Source organism: Bubalus bubalis, chromosome 22 (assembly GCF_019923935.1).
Source record: "Bubalus bubalis isolate 160015118507 breed Murrah chromosome 22, NDDB_SH_1, whole genome shotgun sequence".
Taxonomy (NCBI): Eukaryota; Metazoa; Chordata; class Mammalia; order Artiodactyla; family Bovidae; genus Bubalus; species Bubalus bubalis.
The window spans coordinates 5628326-5644026 of NC_059178.1; the positions used below are offsets into that span (position 1 = coordinate 5628326).

A 15701-nucleotide genomic window follows, 5' to 3' on the forward strand; every position below is an offset into this window, starting at 1 on the left:
CATTTTAACCCAAAGATCTTTGCATTTGGGGGCACTTCCCGGAGGTTGAGAAATAAGACGCCTTTAAAACTATTTTAGGCTCTGGGAATGACATCTAAGTAGAATCTGAATGAATTGTTCAACCTTCCTATTTCTCAGTCTGCCTATTTTTAAAGATGAGTGACCTGAGATCGCTTTTAGTCTGAACCCGAGTGACATATAAAGAGCTGGCCTTGGGGTAAAGTAGGTTAAAGCTATGTTCCCCACTCTGACTGTCTCCAGGCCTGCATCCATTCTGACAAAATTGACCAGTTACTGTTCACTTACAAATTAGTGGCTGGTCAATTTAGCCAAAAGAGTTGAATGGTTGAGTCACTAAGACTGTGTTTCTATTGTCGTAATAAGTCCAGGGAGCAGAGCTGATGGTAACTGCATGAGAAGTGACAAGCATTCAGCAACTTTGGTCAACATGGTGTACATGACTTTGCTCTATATTTTTGGTTCCCAAATTGTGGCCACATCAGAATCACCTGGGAATCTTTGTAAGTGGGCTTTTATTCCAGGACATTCTGAGCCACAGGTCTGGGGAGGAGAGCAAGGATGGTATTAGCTCCTCCTGCCTTCCAGCTTGGCTTGCTGGTGGATGGGTAGCAAATCCAGGTCCTCTCCCCACAACCCCATTGTCATCTTAAATCGGAGTCAGTTACTCGACAACAGGCTCGTCACTGTGATTATCCATTGTAATTAACAACAAGAGAATGAGCTTCATTGAGGATAAAAACATCTGTTCAAATACATATATCTTCGATAAGTCATCACAGTAAAAAGAAATCTTAAATACTGCGTGATACAATAATGACATTCTAAAATGTTTCCCACTTTAAATGTTAAATCTATATGGCAAAGTAATCAAGGGGTGAGAGAGTCATATTTCGTCATTTTGGTCTGTGGTTTCAGCTCATCTGTGGCCTTGATTAATTGGGCCACAGGGCCCAGACAGGACCAGCATGTAACCCAGGGGCTCTAACTCCCCAGCACCCATGACCCTCGGTCTGGGCTTTTCAGCCGCACACATGCACAGCCGCAACTTTCTTTGTGAGCAAAAGTATAGTTCTACACACTCAGGGAGAAGTAGAGGCGAGACATAAACTTTGGCTTGGCACATTCAAACTGCTGCAGGGAAAAGGATCCAGAATTATACAGAAAATGGCTGTCTCTCATCTTGGACAGGAAGACCCAGCCCCAATTATTCATTGTTATTTGTGCATCTTCTCAGCATATTGAACTAAATGCAAGAATGTGAAGTCTGCTCTTGAAATTACTTATTACATGGAAAGGCACTGACAAAATGTACTTTTTTACCTAGAGTCCTCAAATGAAAATTTTACATACGGAAAAGTACATAACCGCTCTCAGCATTCAACTTTTAAATTATGCATACATATTACTAAAACAAGGTTTTCTTAGGATGAATAGATTATTAAGATCCCAGCTGTCAACTGGGAACTGTCAGTAACTTCGTCGTGGTTTACCAGATTTATCAGAATCATCATTTACCAAGTAGGTTTCCTGTCTCATTAGGGGAGAATGTAGGTTGTTACCAATGGACTGTCGTATACCTAGGCAAGCATCTCCTTTTCTGTTTTGCACTGAGAAATAATTTTTAAGTGGAGGGAAAATCTTTTTTCCTCTTTTTCAGCTTTTCTAACTTATTTTATTTTCTGTGCCTTGTAGACCCCAGACCATAATCACTTTCCCTTTGAGCCCACTTTTATTGTATGTTGATGAGCCAAGGAGTGCTAGATGAAGAGTCAAAACTTCTCCACTGATTACCTGTGCAATCTCGGGAAAATCACTTAACCTCTCTGTTTCTCCATTTCTCATTTTGGAAAGTCAAGGATTATGACCAGGGATATTGAAAGGCTCTTCCATTTCCAGTGTCCTAGGTCTCTAGAATTCTGTCCCTGCTGCCTTTGCCCTCAAGTCAACACCTCTTTGCTGACTGACTGTGTCTAATACATAGTACTTTGCCCAAGTCAAGGAGAAGCGGGTGGCAGAGGATGAGATGCTTGGATGGCATCACTGATTCAATGGACATGAGTTTGAGCGAACTCTGGGAGATAGTGAGGTTACAGGGAGGCCTGGCGTGCTGCAGTCCATGGGGTTGCAAAGAGTTGGACATGACTTAGCAGCTGAACAACGACAACAACCCAAGTCAAAAGAAATGCTTTTCTATTCCTCCGCTTCCCCAGCCAGTCAGGTTATTTCTGACGTTCACATCCGTGGATAACTGGCTAACTGGAGGCCTGGGCACAAGGAGGCCAGGGGACCCCCTCCCTGCACAGCCTGGCTGGTAGCGCCATGGTCGGGGCCTGGCATCAGAGTCACGCAGATGGCCCGGCGGTGACAGTCAGCACGGCTAGGCGCACCCCGCTAAATGCGCGGCGCTTGTACCACGGTCAAGGACGCTTGAGACACAGAAGCAAAGCAGACGAATGCAGAGGTCTAAGCATCAAATATGGAGAAGATTTTCTGGGTGTGAGAGGGGTTCTTAAAACCACACTTTAACGCTGTCTCCCCTGGATCCGCATGCCTGCACAGGACACTCGGAGCAACTGATGAAAACCCAGGGAGTAGCGTTAAGCAGGTTGTTAAATATTTTTGTTTGTTTTTCTGTGCAACTGAATTGGTCGTTTGTGTTGGTGTCACATGTAGACAGACGTGGGGGCTTTATGGTGATATTTATTCCAATAGTGAGGGCGGACTCTGCCATGAGTATCTGAAAAAAAGAAGTGTTAGTTGCTCAGTCATGTCTGACTCTCTGTGACGCCATGGACTGTAGCCTGCCTGGCTCCTCTGTCCTTGAAATTCTCCAGGCAAGAATACTGGAGTGGATTGCCATTTCCTCCTCCAGGGGATCTTCTCAATCCAGGGCTTGAACCTGGGTCTCCTGAATTGAAGATGAATTCTTTACCATCTGAGCCACCAAAAAGAAGAAAGGTTCTGACAAAAGGATGCACTTAACCTATAACCAATAGAGCAAAGTCAATGGAAAAACCAGGGGTTGGCACCTGTGGCTGAATCAGGAAGGAGGACCCACAGGCCTGTCTGCCCACGTCACTGCTGTTGACCACACAGCCTTGGAGATCCTGGCTATTTATAGAAGCGTTCCATATTTTTTAGAAATTCTATGAGTTTAATAGTACTGTCTGTCTGGTGAGACATTTAACACAAAATGGATATGTATAAGGAGAAGGCAATGGCACCCCACTCCAGTACTTTTGCCTGGAAAATCCCATGGACGGAGAAGCCTGGTAGGCTGCAGTCCATGGGGTTGCTAGAGTCGGACACGACTGAGCGACTTCACTTTCACACTTCCTAATCTGGGCTCACGGGACCCAGCAACTCTTTTGGTCGGGACAGTAGTTATATAGGTTTAATCTTTGGAACAGTCTTTAAAAACAAAAAGACTTTTTGTATCATCAGCTAGAGGCTGTTTTTCTCTATGCTGAAACTGTAGGTCTAGGGCATAACTAACCGATAATAATAACAGTAAAAGGTGCCATATATTGAGTGCTGACTACATGCCGAAAACTGAGATAAATACTTTACCCGCACACTGAATCTAGTTTTTGGGGTTTTTTTTTGCAATAGAAGGATAAAGCCTGCATATAAAGAATGGATAAATTATGAGAATTGTGGTTAACCACTATGGGTAGGGCTTGGGATTGTCTTCAGAGATTTTTAAAGACAAAGGGAAAGGTGGTCTTTTGGGATCAGCTCCAGGAAGTCCTACTTGGGAGCAGGAGATAAGCCTTATCTCTCTGTCCTGGGTCTGGGAGACAGGTCTGTTTCCTCAGCATGTTGAGTTTTTATGAAAGTGATGGATGAAATGATGATGGGAGACGACAGAGTCCTCTCACTCTAGGTTAAAATGGAGCCAAGAGCGAAGTGAGATTTACTCAGTCTCCCTGAACTTAAAGAAAAATCCCCAAACTTGCCATTCTGATGAAAGCTAATTTAAATGGTCCACAAATAGAACAATTAACTGGCTTTAGGGATTCTGTTCTTTTGCTCTTTTAACCTGCCTGGTTCAAAGTGTCCACATATTTAGTGAAATCTAGTGGGCACATTGGGGTTAAAATTCCAGAGTCAGGATCTGGCCCATATTCAGTTCAGTTCAGTCGGTCAGTCGAGTCCGATTCTTTGCAACCCCATGGACTGCAGCACGCCAGGCTTCCCTGTCCTTCACCAACTCCCAGAGCTTGCTCAAACTCATGTCCATAGAGTCGATGATGCCATCCAACCATCTCATCGTAATATTGGCATTATCACTTAGCTGAAACCAAGTGAACTAAGTGCTTCGGAAGATCCAGCTAAACACTCCCGTCAGTTTCCCATCTCCCTGTGGCCCTAACAGAGAACAGCACAAAGACTGTAGTACTTTCCTCTTTTTTTTTTTCTTTTCTTTTTTAATGTAGTACTTTCCTCTTTAAAGTGGTAAGGGAGTTAAGCATGTGGTTTGAGTGCCCATCAAATTGCATCATTGCATTTAGAAGTGTTTTGGATATCTCTCCCTCTAATTATTTCAAGTATCGAGCCTCCCACTTCAAAACTTCCATTGCGATGTCTTCCCGTCTATTTGGATGATTGTCACTCACACAACGGAGTGAGGTGTGTCACCAGGGGTAACACGTTTGGACCTGTATGACTTTTCTGTCACTGGTTAGTATCTGGATCTATGTAAGCTGCCCTGATTAGCTTTCTGGGAAAAATTAGAAGAAAACAGCCCTCTTCAGAACCAGGCAGAACGTGAGCATAAGAACTGCATCCTTCATTATCAAATCAGACTTATATTTGGTTTGATTTTCGGCATGATGGTACCTTCCCAAGGAGGGGCAGGGAGCTGCTTACTGAACAACAGCAATGATTTTAAACAGTATTTGTAACATTACAAGCAATCTAGATGAGATTTCTGGAAAAGAACAAGCTACCCCACCCAAATGTATTATAAATGTGCTTGACTGGCATTTGGAGAGAAGAAAGAAACTCTTATTAAAATTTAACATCAACTTGGCCAGACTTTGGGCTGAACTGGAAGAACAAAGTGTTGCTCAGTGAAAAGCTGGGGACAGGAGTGATGTGATTTCTACTCCTAAGGCTGAAAGGGGAACAGCTGGTGAACCCCTTGCAGCAGGCCCATGCATCTCCAGTTCCAAGGGTTCATTTAGTACCAGTCTTGCCACGAAACAGTGGCTTTTCCTTTTGAAATGTTAGATTTGTAGAGCTGATTTCAGTGGAAAGGGGATATCTGATGTCTACCATCGCCTTGGAGTTCTGGAGCGGTGCTGATGGACGCGGTGACACTCAGGATGACCTCGCCTCAGCGCCGTTCACATGGGGGCCTGGCCAGTCTCAGAGCACCTCCTCTGCTTTGACCCTGCTGGTTCTCAGAGGCCCTGACCTCTCAGGGGCCATGGGATCCATAACAACTTCTAAGTATTCTCCTTCCTTTCTCTTCTTATATAAGTACCAAACTCAAGCTGACTCCCCGCCTCTATGTTCTGAGGGGATTCCCAGTCCAGTGCTTGGGTTGGGGCTGTGGGAGGCACTGCGCCCAGGCTGGAACACCCTTGAAGGTGTGGCATCAGGATGATTTGCCATAATAGCACTCAGGGTCACGCGATGAGACGCCACCCACACCACAGTCTTTCTTAGTGATGGTCAAAGATGCCCTGGATCACGTGCCTCCCAGCAGAGGAGCTGCTCTGCTGCAGGATGGCTGCATGGACCAGTGAGAACTTCCCGAGGGGCATTTCTTATAAAAGGAATCGCAAGGGGATCCGTCATGATCCACTCAGTTTGCCATGAAACATCAGTTACCCAGAGCCTTGAATGTGTCAATTACAGATGCAAGACATACAAGCAAAGCTATTTCAACATGACTCCTAGCCAAATATAAAAGTCCATGGTGGTGGGGCCAGGGAAGTGGTTGTAGGGGGTGGAAGGGAGAGGGTGGGAGGGGCAGCGGGGAAAAGAGAGGAAGAGAGAGATGATATTCGCAAACCATTTTTCTCTGTTTTCATTTCGAAGAGTCTGATCCCACCCAGGCAAAACTGAAATCCTGCCCAAACCTCTGCCCAGAGGCCGCTGATTGCGAGGCCTCTATCTGAGCAAAGCTGTAGACACTACAGCTCTAATCCTCACTAGAAAAAAAAAAAGGAGGCAGTTTATTATTAAAATACAAACTTGAAAATACTTCAAACCATTTCATTAGCAGCAGAGTTCCCAATGCAACAGTCACTTTATCAATCAAGTTTAGATCATGAGGCTTCAAAGCATCTGTCTTGCTAAGACCCTTAAAAGAGCAGGGCAGAGGGGAGAAAAGACCCCTTTGCTCTTAAGGGGCAGACAGTCCTTATGAGAGACTCTTTAGGGGTCTATTCTGACGGGCTACTCGGTGTGAGTCGGGGCACTTTTAAACCAGCCGTTTGGCACTTCCCGCTCGGAGTTCTCAGGCACAGTGTGACAGGGTCAGCTTGGTGAGCCCTTCCCCATGCATTCGGTACAACAGCTGAAACTCAGCCGGCAGCTGGTGGGACTCCTGCCACTTGGTGGTAAATTTGGTTCCTTTTTTGTCATAGTAATGGTACGGAAGATCTTCCCTTGTGTTGGGGTCAAATCCAAAAGGCCAGAATCCATACAAGTGGATCTCTTCACAGACTGCTGACGCCAGGGTGTACATGAGAATGCCTGTGCTCAGCCGTTTGGGTGACAAGTGTTTGTTTTTCCAGTACCTGTGGAATAATAAGTACAGGCGGATTCAGGGCCCAGTGTTGAAGGTTTCCGTCAGATGAGTCACTGTGACCAGTTTGGGGGGGAGTGAATTTATCCAAGTAACTTAAGCAGTACTATTCTGAATCTATCTTGAAGACCACAAAAAACCCCTCACAGCAGGGCCATCTACTTTGTGAGATCCAATGCCAAATGAAAATGTGGGCCCTTATTTAAAAAATACTCAAGAATTTCAAGAGGGCAAAGCAGAGGATTAAACCAAGTGTCGGCCCTTCTGAGCGCGGGCTCGTCCGTTACCGTGGAAGTCCCACCGTTCGAAGCTATCCCTGCTATCTGTGTGTGTGCTTAGTCGCTGAGTTGTTCTGACTGTTTGTGGCCCCATGGACTGTAGCACGACAGGCTCCTCTGTCCATGGAATTTTCCAGGCAAGAAATATTGGAGCGGCCCTGCTCTGGGTTGTCCTAAAGAGTGGCGTCTCTGACTCCCTGGCGATGCCGTAAAAGCCCACCAATGAGAATGACCGTGCCTCTCAGACGTAAAGGGCGCTTGGGAGTAGGGAGTGGGTATTTAATCTAAGGGGCCCTCCTCTGTTACTTCCTTACCCAAACTCAGAGATTAAATCTTTCTTCGTGGGTTTGAAAAGATTGTGGGGCCTTATTTTTTTCTACCCTTTTGTGAAAACCACATTCCCTGTTCCTATGTCTTAACCGAGGGCTTCCAAGTCCTTCTTTGATGTGCCAGAACCTAAGAAAAGTATTTACGCACTTTCTGAATTTGTAAAAAATGCTAAATAATGGTTGTTGTGCCTTCCATATTTAGACAGTAATTTGAAGCCTTGCTACCTAAACTGCCAAATATCTGAGACTGCTGTGGCGTGAAGGTGTGTGCATGCGTGTGCCCATGCACTTGTGACTGGTGTGCAAGCATACTCAAACTGTTCATGAATCAGATTTCCACAGACTGAACTTCCTCCAAGGTTTTGTTGAACCACTGTGTTTGGTCCAAGCCTGAGTGGGTCATTCTGGCTACTCCACGGGCCTCCTGAGAGGCTGGGGGCCAGGAGGGCCACACCGGCTGCTTCTGGAAGGTTCTATCACGTGCAGTTAGACCCTTCTTTACTACCTGAAGGCTTCACATGGACATTCCCCTTCCAGGGGAAATTCACAAGTTCAGTCTTTGTTTTCATGTTCTTGCCTAAGGAGTTAGAATGACTTCTGATGATTCTTTTGGTATAGCTGTGCTTAAATGGAGTGAGAGGGGAGCAAAATGATGAAGTCAGAAAGACCACAGGGCAGGTTGGCAGGAAGCCTGGCTTCTGATTCTGGTTCTGCCCATTTTGGGCAGTGATGTCCAGTAAATACCTCGTTCTTTGTACCTCAGTTGATATGTTTTTAAACTTAGAAGCTGGGTTATATTACCTCTTAAAAAGGTAACCATACATCCTGGGAAACTGAAATAGCCCCAGATTTTGTCTGTTATCTTTGTCATAATTCTTAATAGTGCCCTTTTTCTTTCCAAGAAAAAGTTCCAGCGTGGACTATAAATGCTGGCATCAGCCTGCCTGTTAGATACATACCAGCTGATTACATGATCATTCCTCCTTACGTGAGAGGTCAACTACAAGATCTTAAATCTGGAAGATGTTAGAAGACTACAGGATGTCTACTACGTACCCATCTGCGATGTGATAAAAATTTTATAACCTTTTCTACCAGACCTCCCAGAACCCACTCTAACTTGCAGTAACACCTGGAGAGTATGTGAGGGCATTGGGGCTACTTGAATAGGGGACATTAGAGGTGAGGCGATTTTCTCAGATTATTCATAGAAAAAAAATTCTGCAATTAATTTTGTTTTATAAAATTCCCTTCATTTTATAAATGTGTGTGTGTGTGTGTGCTCAGTCATATCCGACTCTTTGAGACCCCATAGACTGCAGCTTACCAGGCTCCTCTGTCCATGGAATTTTCCAGGCAAGAATCCTGGAGTGGGTTGCCAGGCCCTTCTCCAGGGGATCTTCCCAACCCAGGGATCAAATCCAGGTCTCTTGCATTGCAGGTGGATTCTTTACCATCTGAGCCACCATGGAAGCCCTTAAATGCCTGCTCCCAATTCTGGCTGCTCATTAGAATCATCTGGGGAATTATTAAGACATACCAAGTATCTGAGCCACTCTCCTTCCCCACCAGACAAATCATGTTAGGATCTCTTGAAGCAGAGCCCAGACAAGAGTACTTTTTTAAATCTCTCCAAGTGATTCTGAGGTATAGCCAGAGTTAAGACTCATCAGACTAGATGAAAATACTGCATCCTGGTTAATCTGTCTTTCAAATTACAGGGGGATAACAACGAGCTGCTAAAATACTTTTCACATGTTTTGGCACTCAAATCTCCAATGATAAAAGCCGATTTTACAATTTTGACTTGTCTAGGTGGTTTTCTAATCTTGGCTATCTAAAAAAAAAAAACCACCCATCAAAGAAAAAGGAACATTTAAAGTAAATTGCATGTTTAAGAAAACCACTTGATTTGTCTACTTTAGTTCTTGGCATTATTGGGACGTAGCTGTCCATTCAGAGAAAATTATTGATTTGTGGTGATTTCCATGATTGCTTGTTAGGCTTACCACCAGGGAAGGGGACGGTGGATGGAGAGGCAAAGCTGATGAAACACCAGTTCTTCCATTTGACACTTGGTTACCAGCTGGGGTAAGAGATTGAACTTCTTACCTAGAACCATCCGTTCATTCGTTACAAAATGTCAGAGTGTGTTCTAAAGTACTATGCTAACCACAACAACTAACTAATCAGATAGCTAGCTCCCACCCCCAAGAGATTACGATATTGATTTGCCATCTGGTAGGGTGTGAGTTAAAGGCAATAAAACATACACACCTGTTGACATGTTGCATTATATTTCCAGGCCAAGCCAACTGGAGCTTTAACTGGCCTCTGTGTTCAACAAAAAAGTCAACTAATGTCCTGGTAACAGTGGCCGATGTGTGGAAGAAAAAGGCAGGGATCCAAAGAATGGCCCCGTCAAGCTTTTTCAAACTGAGAAAAAAGTTGTTACGGTCCTGAATGGTCAAAAGGTTGTTGTAATATTTTTCCAGGATGCTGGGGTTGAAGGTGGTAAGGTTGGTTTTCCTTCCAACATCTCTTTGGAAAGCTTCCGTAGGGGCGAAATTGCAACGGAAAACAAAATCTGACTTATCTATCTGCGGTCCACACCGGCTCCCTGTCAGGATCCCGCTATTTCCAACCACAGCACAAATGTTATAACGCTTATTCACAATGGGAGACACATCTGGAAGCAGTGATCGGAAGTTATTGCTAATAGAGAAAACGTATTTATGGCTGGAATAATCATAGTGCATCAGTTGTCCAATCCGAACACTATTCTTGGTCAAAGAAAAGTTTTTTATTACATCGACATGCTGAAGAATTTCTTGCCTAAAATAAAAAGAGATTCATTAAATGTATCCCATTCAAAAGAACTGATTTTCCATCTTAGGTCTTACACTGTTTCATTCAGGCAAGAACTGTAGGCACACGTAACCCAAGAAAGATTATACGCTCATAATAATTGAAGGGAGAACTGCTTCAGGATTACAGGTATGCTCTAGTCTCTCAAATTCTGGGTGTAATCCTCTAAGGCTTTTAAATGTTGTGATTTATGGTTTTCAGTTGCTGATTCTTTGGGTTTCTGCTCTACCCAAAAACTGTATTTGATCAAGGGGGAGGCATGGGCCAAACTGTGTCAGAAGATACAGGGAGACAATTTACACAGACCCCAAGGAGCTCACATTAATGCACAAACATTGGTGACTTACAGTTTGCAACTAGGGACTACTTGTTTGCTATTGGGCTATAGTGTATGAAGAATATCAAATATTATTGGTGTCCAAATAAAAGTCAAACAGATATGAGTCAGTATGGTACTATCTATTATTAAAATATGAAAATGGTAATAGCAGTGGGAGTAGCTGAATATTTAATAGAAATGAGATGATAATCTCATTATTGTCCTTTGAATAATGAAAAAGGAATCTTTTTCTACTTGATTATATAGAAACCCAATTAAGTTAGAGAAACCTAATTCTTTAGAAAAAGAAGCTATTGTAAATCCTGAAAACATGTGTATATTCTAAGAATTCAGAGGATAAACAGGCAAGGGTGATACTTAGCACTAATTTCTGGTTGCTTTCATGTTGAGCATTAAGTGAAGTTAACTATCTCCTCTTAAAATCTCTGCTATTTAAAATACTTAAGAGAAATCAGTCATGTGTTACTCTGCTACTAGGTTATCCAGTTCTAAGAAATCATTGAACTCCTCTATCTTTTGCCTAAAAAAAAAAAATGGCAGGAATGAAACTAAATGCTTTGCATACTATCACTTTACCTGGAATCTTACTTTTTAAAAAATTACTTCAAGTTGTCAAAATGCAGAGTGACATACATTGAAGGCTTTAAAGCAAACTTCCAAAGTTACTAAGTGTTCACTGCAAACTGTTACAAAGGTAAAAGCTTGAAGTGACACTGGGCAAATTAATTAAAGATTACCTAATAAATGGATTGAAAGAAGGGAAGTTTTGAGAAGGAAATATTGTTCTAATTGGTTATTTGGATCACATGGCCTAGTGTGGGGAGAACATTTTTACTGAGACAGAAATATGTTTTGGGAAATATATAATAGATTTGACCCATGACAATTTTCTGGGCTGCTTAGAAAATTAAGTTGGATTAAAACCACAAAAGTTAAAAAAAAAAACAACTTCAGAGTTTTAGAATTAATCAATTATTATCATGGACTAATTGATAATTAAACAGTGTTTTAAATTTTTTAATCATAATCATATGACTCTATGCCAGCTTTTCAAGTAAACATTTTCATGTACTGTGGATAGCTACTGAATTTGTTTTAATTCTATCATTTGGATTAAAAGAGTGCGATAACTAGAAATTCTATGACCAAAACACAACACCCTAAATAGGGTGGTAAAGTAAACTTTTGTAAAATAAGTATTCATACCCCTAATGAATACACTAGATGGCTCACATTCCATTTAGCAGCATAATTATCCCACCAAGAAGGAAGAAGTAATGGCTTATCTGGGATTGCTAAGAGTAGACCAGAAATCACTGAGGAAAATACATACATTTGCATAAATCTCATCCTTCTTCTCCCACCTCAAAAAAGATAAAAAGAAAAGAAAGGAAACACACACACACACACACACACACACACACACTCCATGTATAAATGAAGCTGCTGTAAGACAACTAAGTAATTTTGGTAGCGTTTACAATATATTAAAAGCTATAAAAGTTTAATGAGAACAATCAGGTTAAAAAACCAAAACCATACTTAAACATCTGCATATATTTGGGCTAAGATTTTTCACTAGTAATTTGTTGGGGATGAAGTATAGTGTCTTCTGTATTTCAGTGAGACAATACTTTTTTACTTTTTTTTTCTTTTTTCCAGTGAGGGGCAATGAAAATGCATTGGGTGGTCTTTTTGTCGTTAACTTTTTTTAAATAAATGGCTTTGGCAGTATTAGCCACACATGTTACTTATAAATCACAGTGCTCAATTTAAGCTCAAGTTAAGGAGAATACTGGAAATATCTACCCCCCCCCCACTTCTTTTCAAATTGGCCTTATTGATGTTTTCCTTTTATGAGGGGGCACTCCATAAACAGAAAAGGGTTACTAATCAGCCTTTGTGTAGTCAGGCCAAGAAGGCAATGCAGATACACCTCGGGTTGGGGGGAGTGGATTTCTGTTGTTCTGTTATTATTTCGTTTTGTTTTGGTTTTGAGCTCCAGAATTCAGAACACCTCCTGGATCTCCTATCCTACCTTTGATGTAAAAACGCTGTCCGATTAAACGTCCACTTAGGTCTGGCTTGGAGTTCATGAGTCACAGAATGCGGAAAGGGCACCAATGACGAATCTAGAAGCTTCAGCGCAAATTGCGACCTGGAGAGGGGCATGAGTACACAGACAAACGCGCTGGGCTCCGCTCGGGGGAGCCAAGGCAGCCATTAAGGTCCGGCCGGATGGCAGCGGGGAGGGGACGGTGGTGGTGCGGGCGGCTAGTTGGCGCAGGCCCTCGGTGACATCCCGCCCCAGAGGCCCCTGCTCGTCTGGGCCACCTTTTGCTCCCCACACACACTCGGGAGGAAGAGGGGAAACTAGGCAAGCCCGTCTCCATTGTCCATCCCTCCGGGCGAGGGAGAGACCATAAAATGGCCGTCTCGCGGAGAGCAGGGCCGGGAGCCCGGCGTTCGGCCAGAAGCTGCAGCGCCAGGGGGACCGGGGAGTCAGCACCGCGGACAGCGGCCGCGCCCGGGCGGAAGGGCCGGGGAGTCAGCACCGCGGACAGCGGCCGCGCCCAGGCGGGCTAGGCCCGCGCCGCCCCCGAGCCGCCCCCGCGCCGCGGCCCGATTGATTTTTGGAGAAAAGGGCAGATGAACCCAAGACCCTGGGGAAAGCTTGGTGGGGGGTGGGTTGGGGGATGGCTCCTTCCTTAACCTCTTCCTTCCCGAGCCTCGGTCTGATTTCAGCCCCTATCCCCTGACCGGGGGCCCTCCGGACGTCCGCTCCACTCCTTCCCTGGGTTTCGCACCTCGGGTCTGGCTGAGACCACAGGGTGCAGTTCGTATTCGCCACCAGCCCCTCTTGAATGCTCTGTTGGCAGAGCTCTTGGGGGTGGGGGTGGGGGTGCGGTCACAGATGGGGTAGAGAGTCTCCACGAGCTCCGCCAAGCTTCGCCCGGCGCCTGCCTTCTCGGTCCAGCCTCGCGCCCGGCGGTGACTTGGACCCGGGGCGAGGGGAGGCGGCCCTTAGGCGGCTGGCTTCCCGCAGAGGGCGGGGGGATTGCGGAAATCCCGGAAAGAGTTGGGGGGTGGGGGCGGGGGGCGATGGCAGGGCGGTGGGTAAGAATCGAGGTCGAGGACCCCAGGGGCTGCAAGAGAACAGACCCGCGCCTCGTTTGATGGCTCATGGGTGGGGGGAGGAAAGCAGGAGAGCGCGCCAGAGGAGTCCGGCGCCTGCGCCATTAACTCGCCCCGGTCCGCGCGCGGGGTAGGCGCTCACCGCCACGCATGTCCATCTCTGCATGCCCACTCCCAGATACACACAAGGCCTCTCCATCCACCATCATTCTCCTTAAACCACCTTCCCCACCCCACCCCACCCCCCATTTTTGAAATCGGGGAAGGGATGCCAAAGAAGAATATGAGAATGCAATCACTTTGATGAGGACGACGTCCGGATTAAAAAAAAAAAGCAGGAGGTGGGTGGCGGTGGTGTTAAGAATCAGAGCGAGGCATGGAAGGTCCACGCAGTTATCTTGCCCAAAGTGTCTCGGAGAAGGCAAAACACCCTCCCTCCCCCCACCCCCCGACCTCCCGCCCCCATAAACTAGATAACCCGCGGGCGCCCAGAGGCCCCGCACTCACCGGAATCCCGCGTGGAGCATGTACATTCGGGGCGCCCCCGGGTTGGCGTACTTGGGAGTGGTGAAGATGCTCTCCTTTTTCAGGGACACGTAGCTGATGAGCGATAAAATCAGCAGGGCGACGCTGAGCATGACCAGCCCCAGCACACTGGCGACCCGGGCCATTTTGCAATTTCTCATCCCGGGCCGGCTTGGGATCAGGAAAAGCGGGGAAATCGGTCCATTGAGCGGCCAGCAGCTCGCTGGCGTGTCAGTGTGTGTGTGAGTGTGTGTGTTCGCGCGCGCGTGTCAGCGTATGTGCCGGGGGGAGGGGGACCGGGCAGGGGAGCCGCGCAGGGGCCCCGGGGTAGGGGTGGGCAGGAGCCCCAGAGAGAAGCCGGGCCCGGGAGGCAGGGGCGAGCGGGCCCGCGAGGCTGAGCAGGGAGACGGAGGGTCTGCGCGGCGCCGCGGCGCTGGAGCGGCGCGCCGTGCGTCTCCGGCCGCCGGCTCAGGCTCCCCCGCGCGTTTCCAGCGAGGCTGCCATCTCCTCTGCCGCCTGCAAGACAAATGTGATTGGAATAATGTTACAGTTCGATCTAAGCACAGGATTTAATTAATGAACTCTAATCTCCCAAATAACCGGGGGAGGGGCGGGGGAGGGAGGTGAAGGGGAGGTGGCGGAGGGAGGCGAATTGAGGCTCGGAAGGCTGCAGCCCGCGTCTACGCGGCCTTCCCCGCCGAGTGTGCCGGCGAGAGCGATGCCTGTGGCCAGACAGACGCCCAAACTTAGTTCCTTGGACAGTTCATTGCTTTATAAGTATATCGTGGAATACAGAGATAAATAACTGAGTGGGCTGTCCTGGAGGACGCACACCAGCTGGGTGTTTCTGAGATGCTGGGACAGTGGTTTTGGGAACAGATATTAAAAAGCTTCTCTTGCTCACCACTGAGCCCGGTCCCACTGATCAGCACCTGCCCTAGCACCCCACGAGGAAGCCCTGGAGAGCCACTGGGCCTTGTGAGCATCTCAAACCTTCTTGGCATTTTCCATAATCTCTCCTCTATCCATTTGGGTTGCCCAGCGCATCCTTTACTTCTCTCTAGAAGATGGGCCGTGCCTAGCAGAGCTGTAAGGTGAGCTGTGAGGGTGGAGGGCTGGACTCCCCCCTCTTTCTTCCCTGTGTCTGGTTCCTAGCACACTGCAAGTAGACGACAGGCACGCCGCAGAGTTGACCAGGACTGCAGCAGGTCACTCTGATTTAACTGTCCATTTCGCACTTTTCTGACTCATCCCTATGGCCCAGCCTTCAGGATGGGCAGCTCAACTTTGCCCTGAAGCTTAGCTTAGCTTGGACCAGAAGCCGCCTGAGTGCTTAGTTGCTAAGTTGTTTCTGACTCTTTGCGACTCCATGGACTGTAGCTCACCAGGCTCTTCTGTCCATGGGATTTCCCAGGCAAGAATACTGGAGTGGGTTCCTATTT

The 15701-nt window shown here is 46.3% G+C and overlaps 1 protein-coding gene across 1 annotated transcript; it reads right to left on the minus strand.

Moving 5' to 3' along the window:
* Positions 1 to 705: 705 nt before the first annotated feature.
* Positions 706 to 15280, minus strand: ST8SIA3 (ST8 alpha-N-acetyl-neuraminide alpha-2,8-sialyltransferase 3). Its single transcript, XM_006055288.4, has 4 exons — positions 14242 to 15280; positions 12638 to 12757; positions 9669 to 10226; positions 706 to 6776 (listed from the first exon to the last, which is right to left on the minus strand). Exons 1-4 carry the CDS (start codon positions 14418 to 14420, stop codon positions 6494 to 6496), a joined length of 1140 nt encoding a protein of 379 aa, XP_006055350.1. The 5' UTR covers positions 14421 to 15280; the 3' UTR covers positions 706 to 6493.
* Between the last annotated feature and the right edge of the window lie 421 nt (positions 15281 to 15701).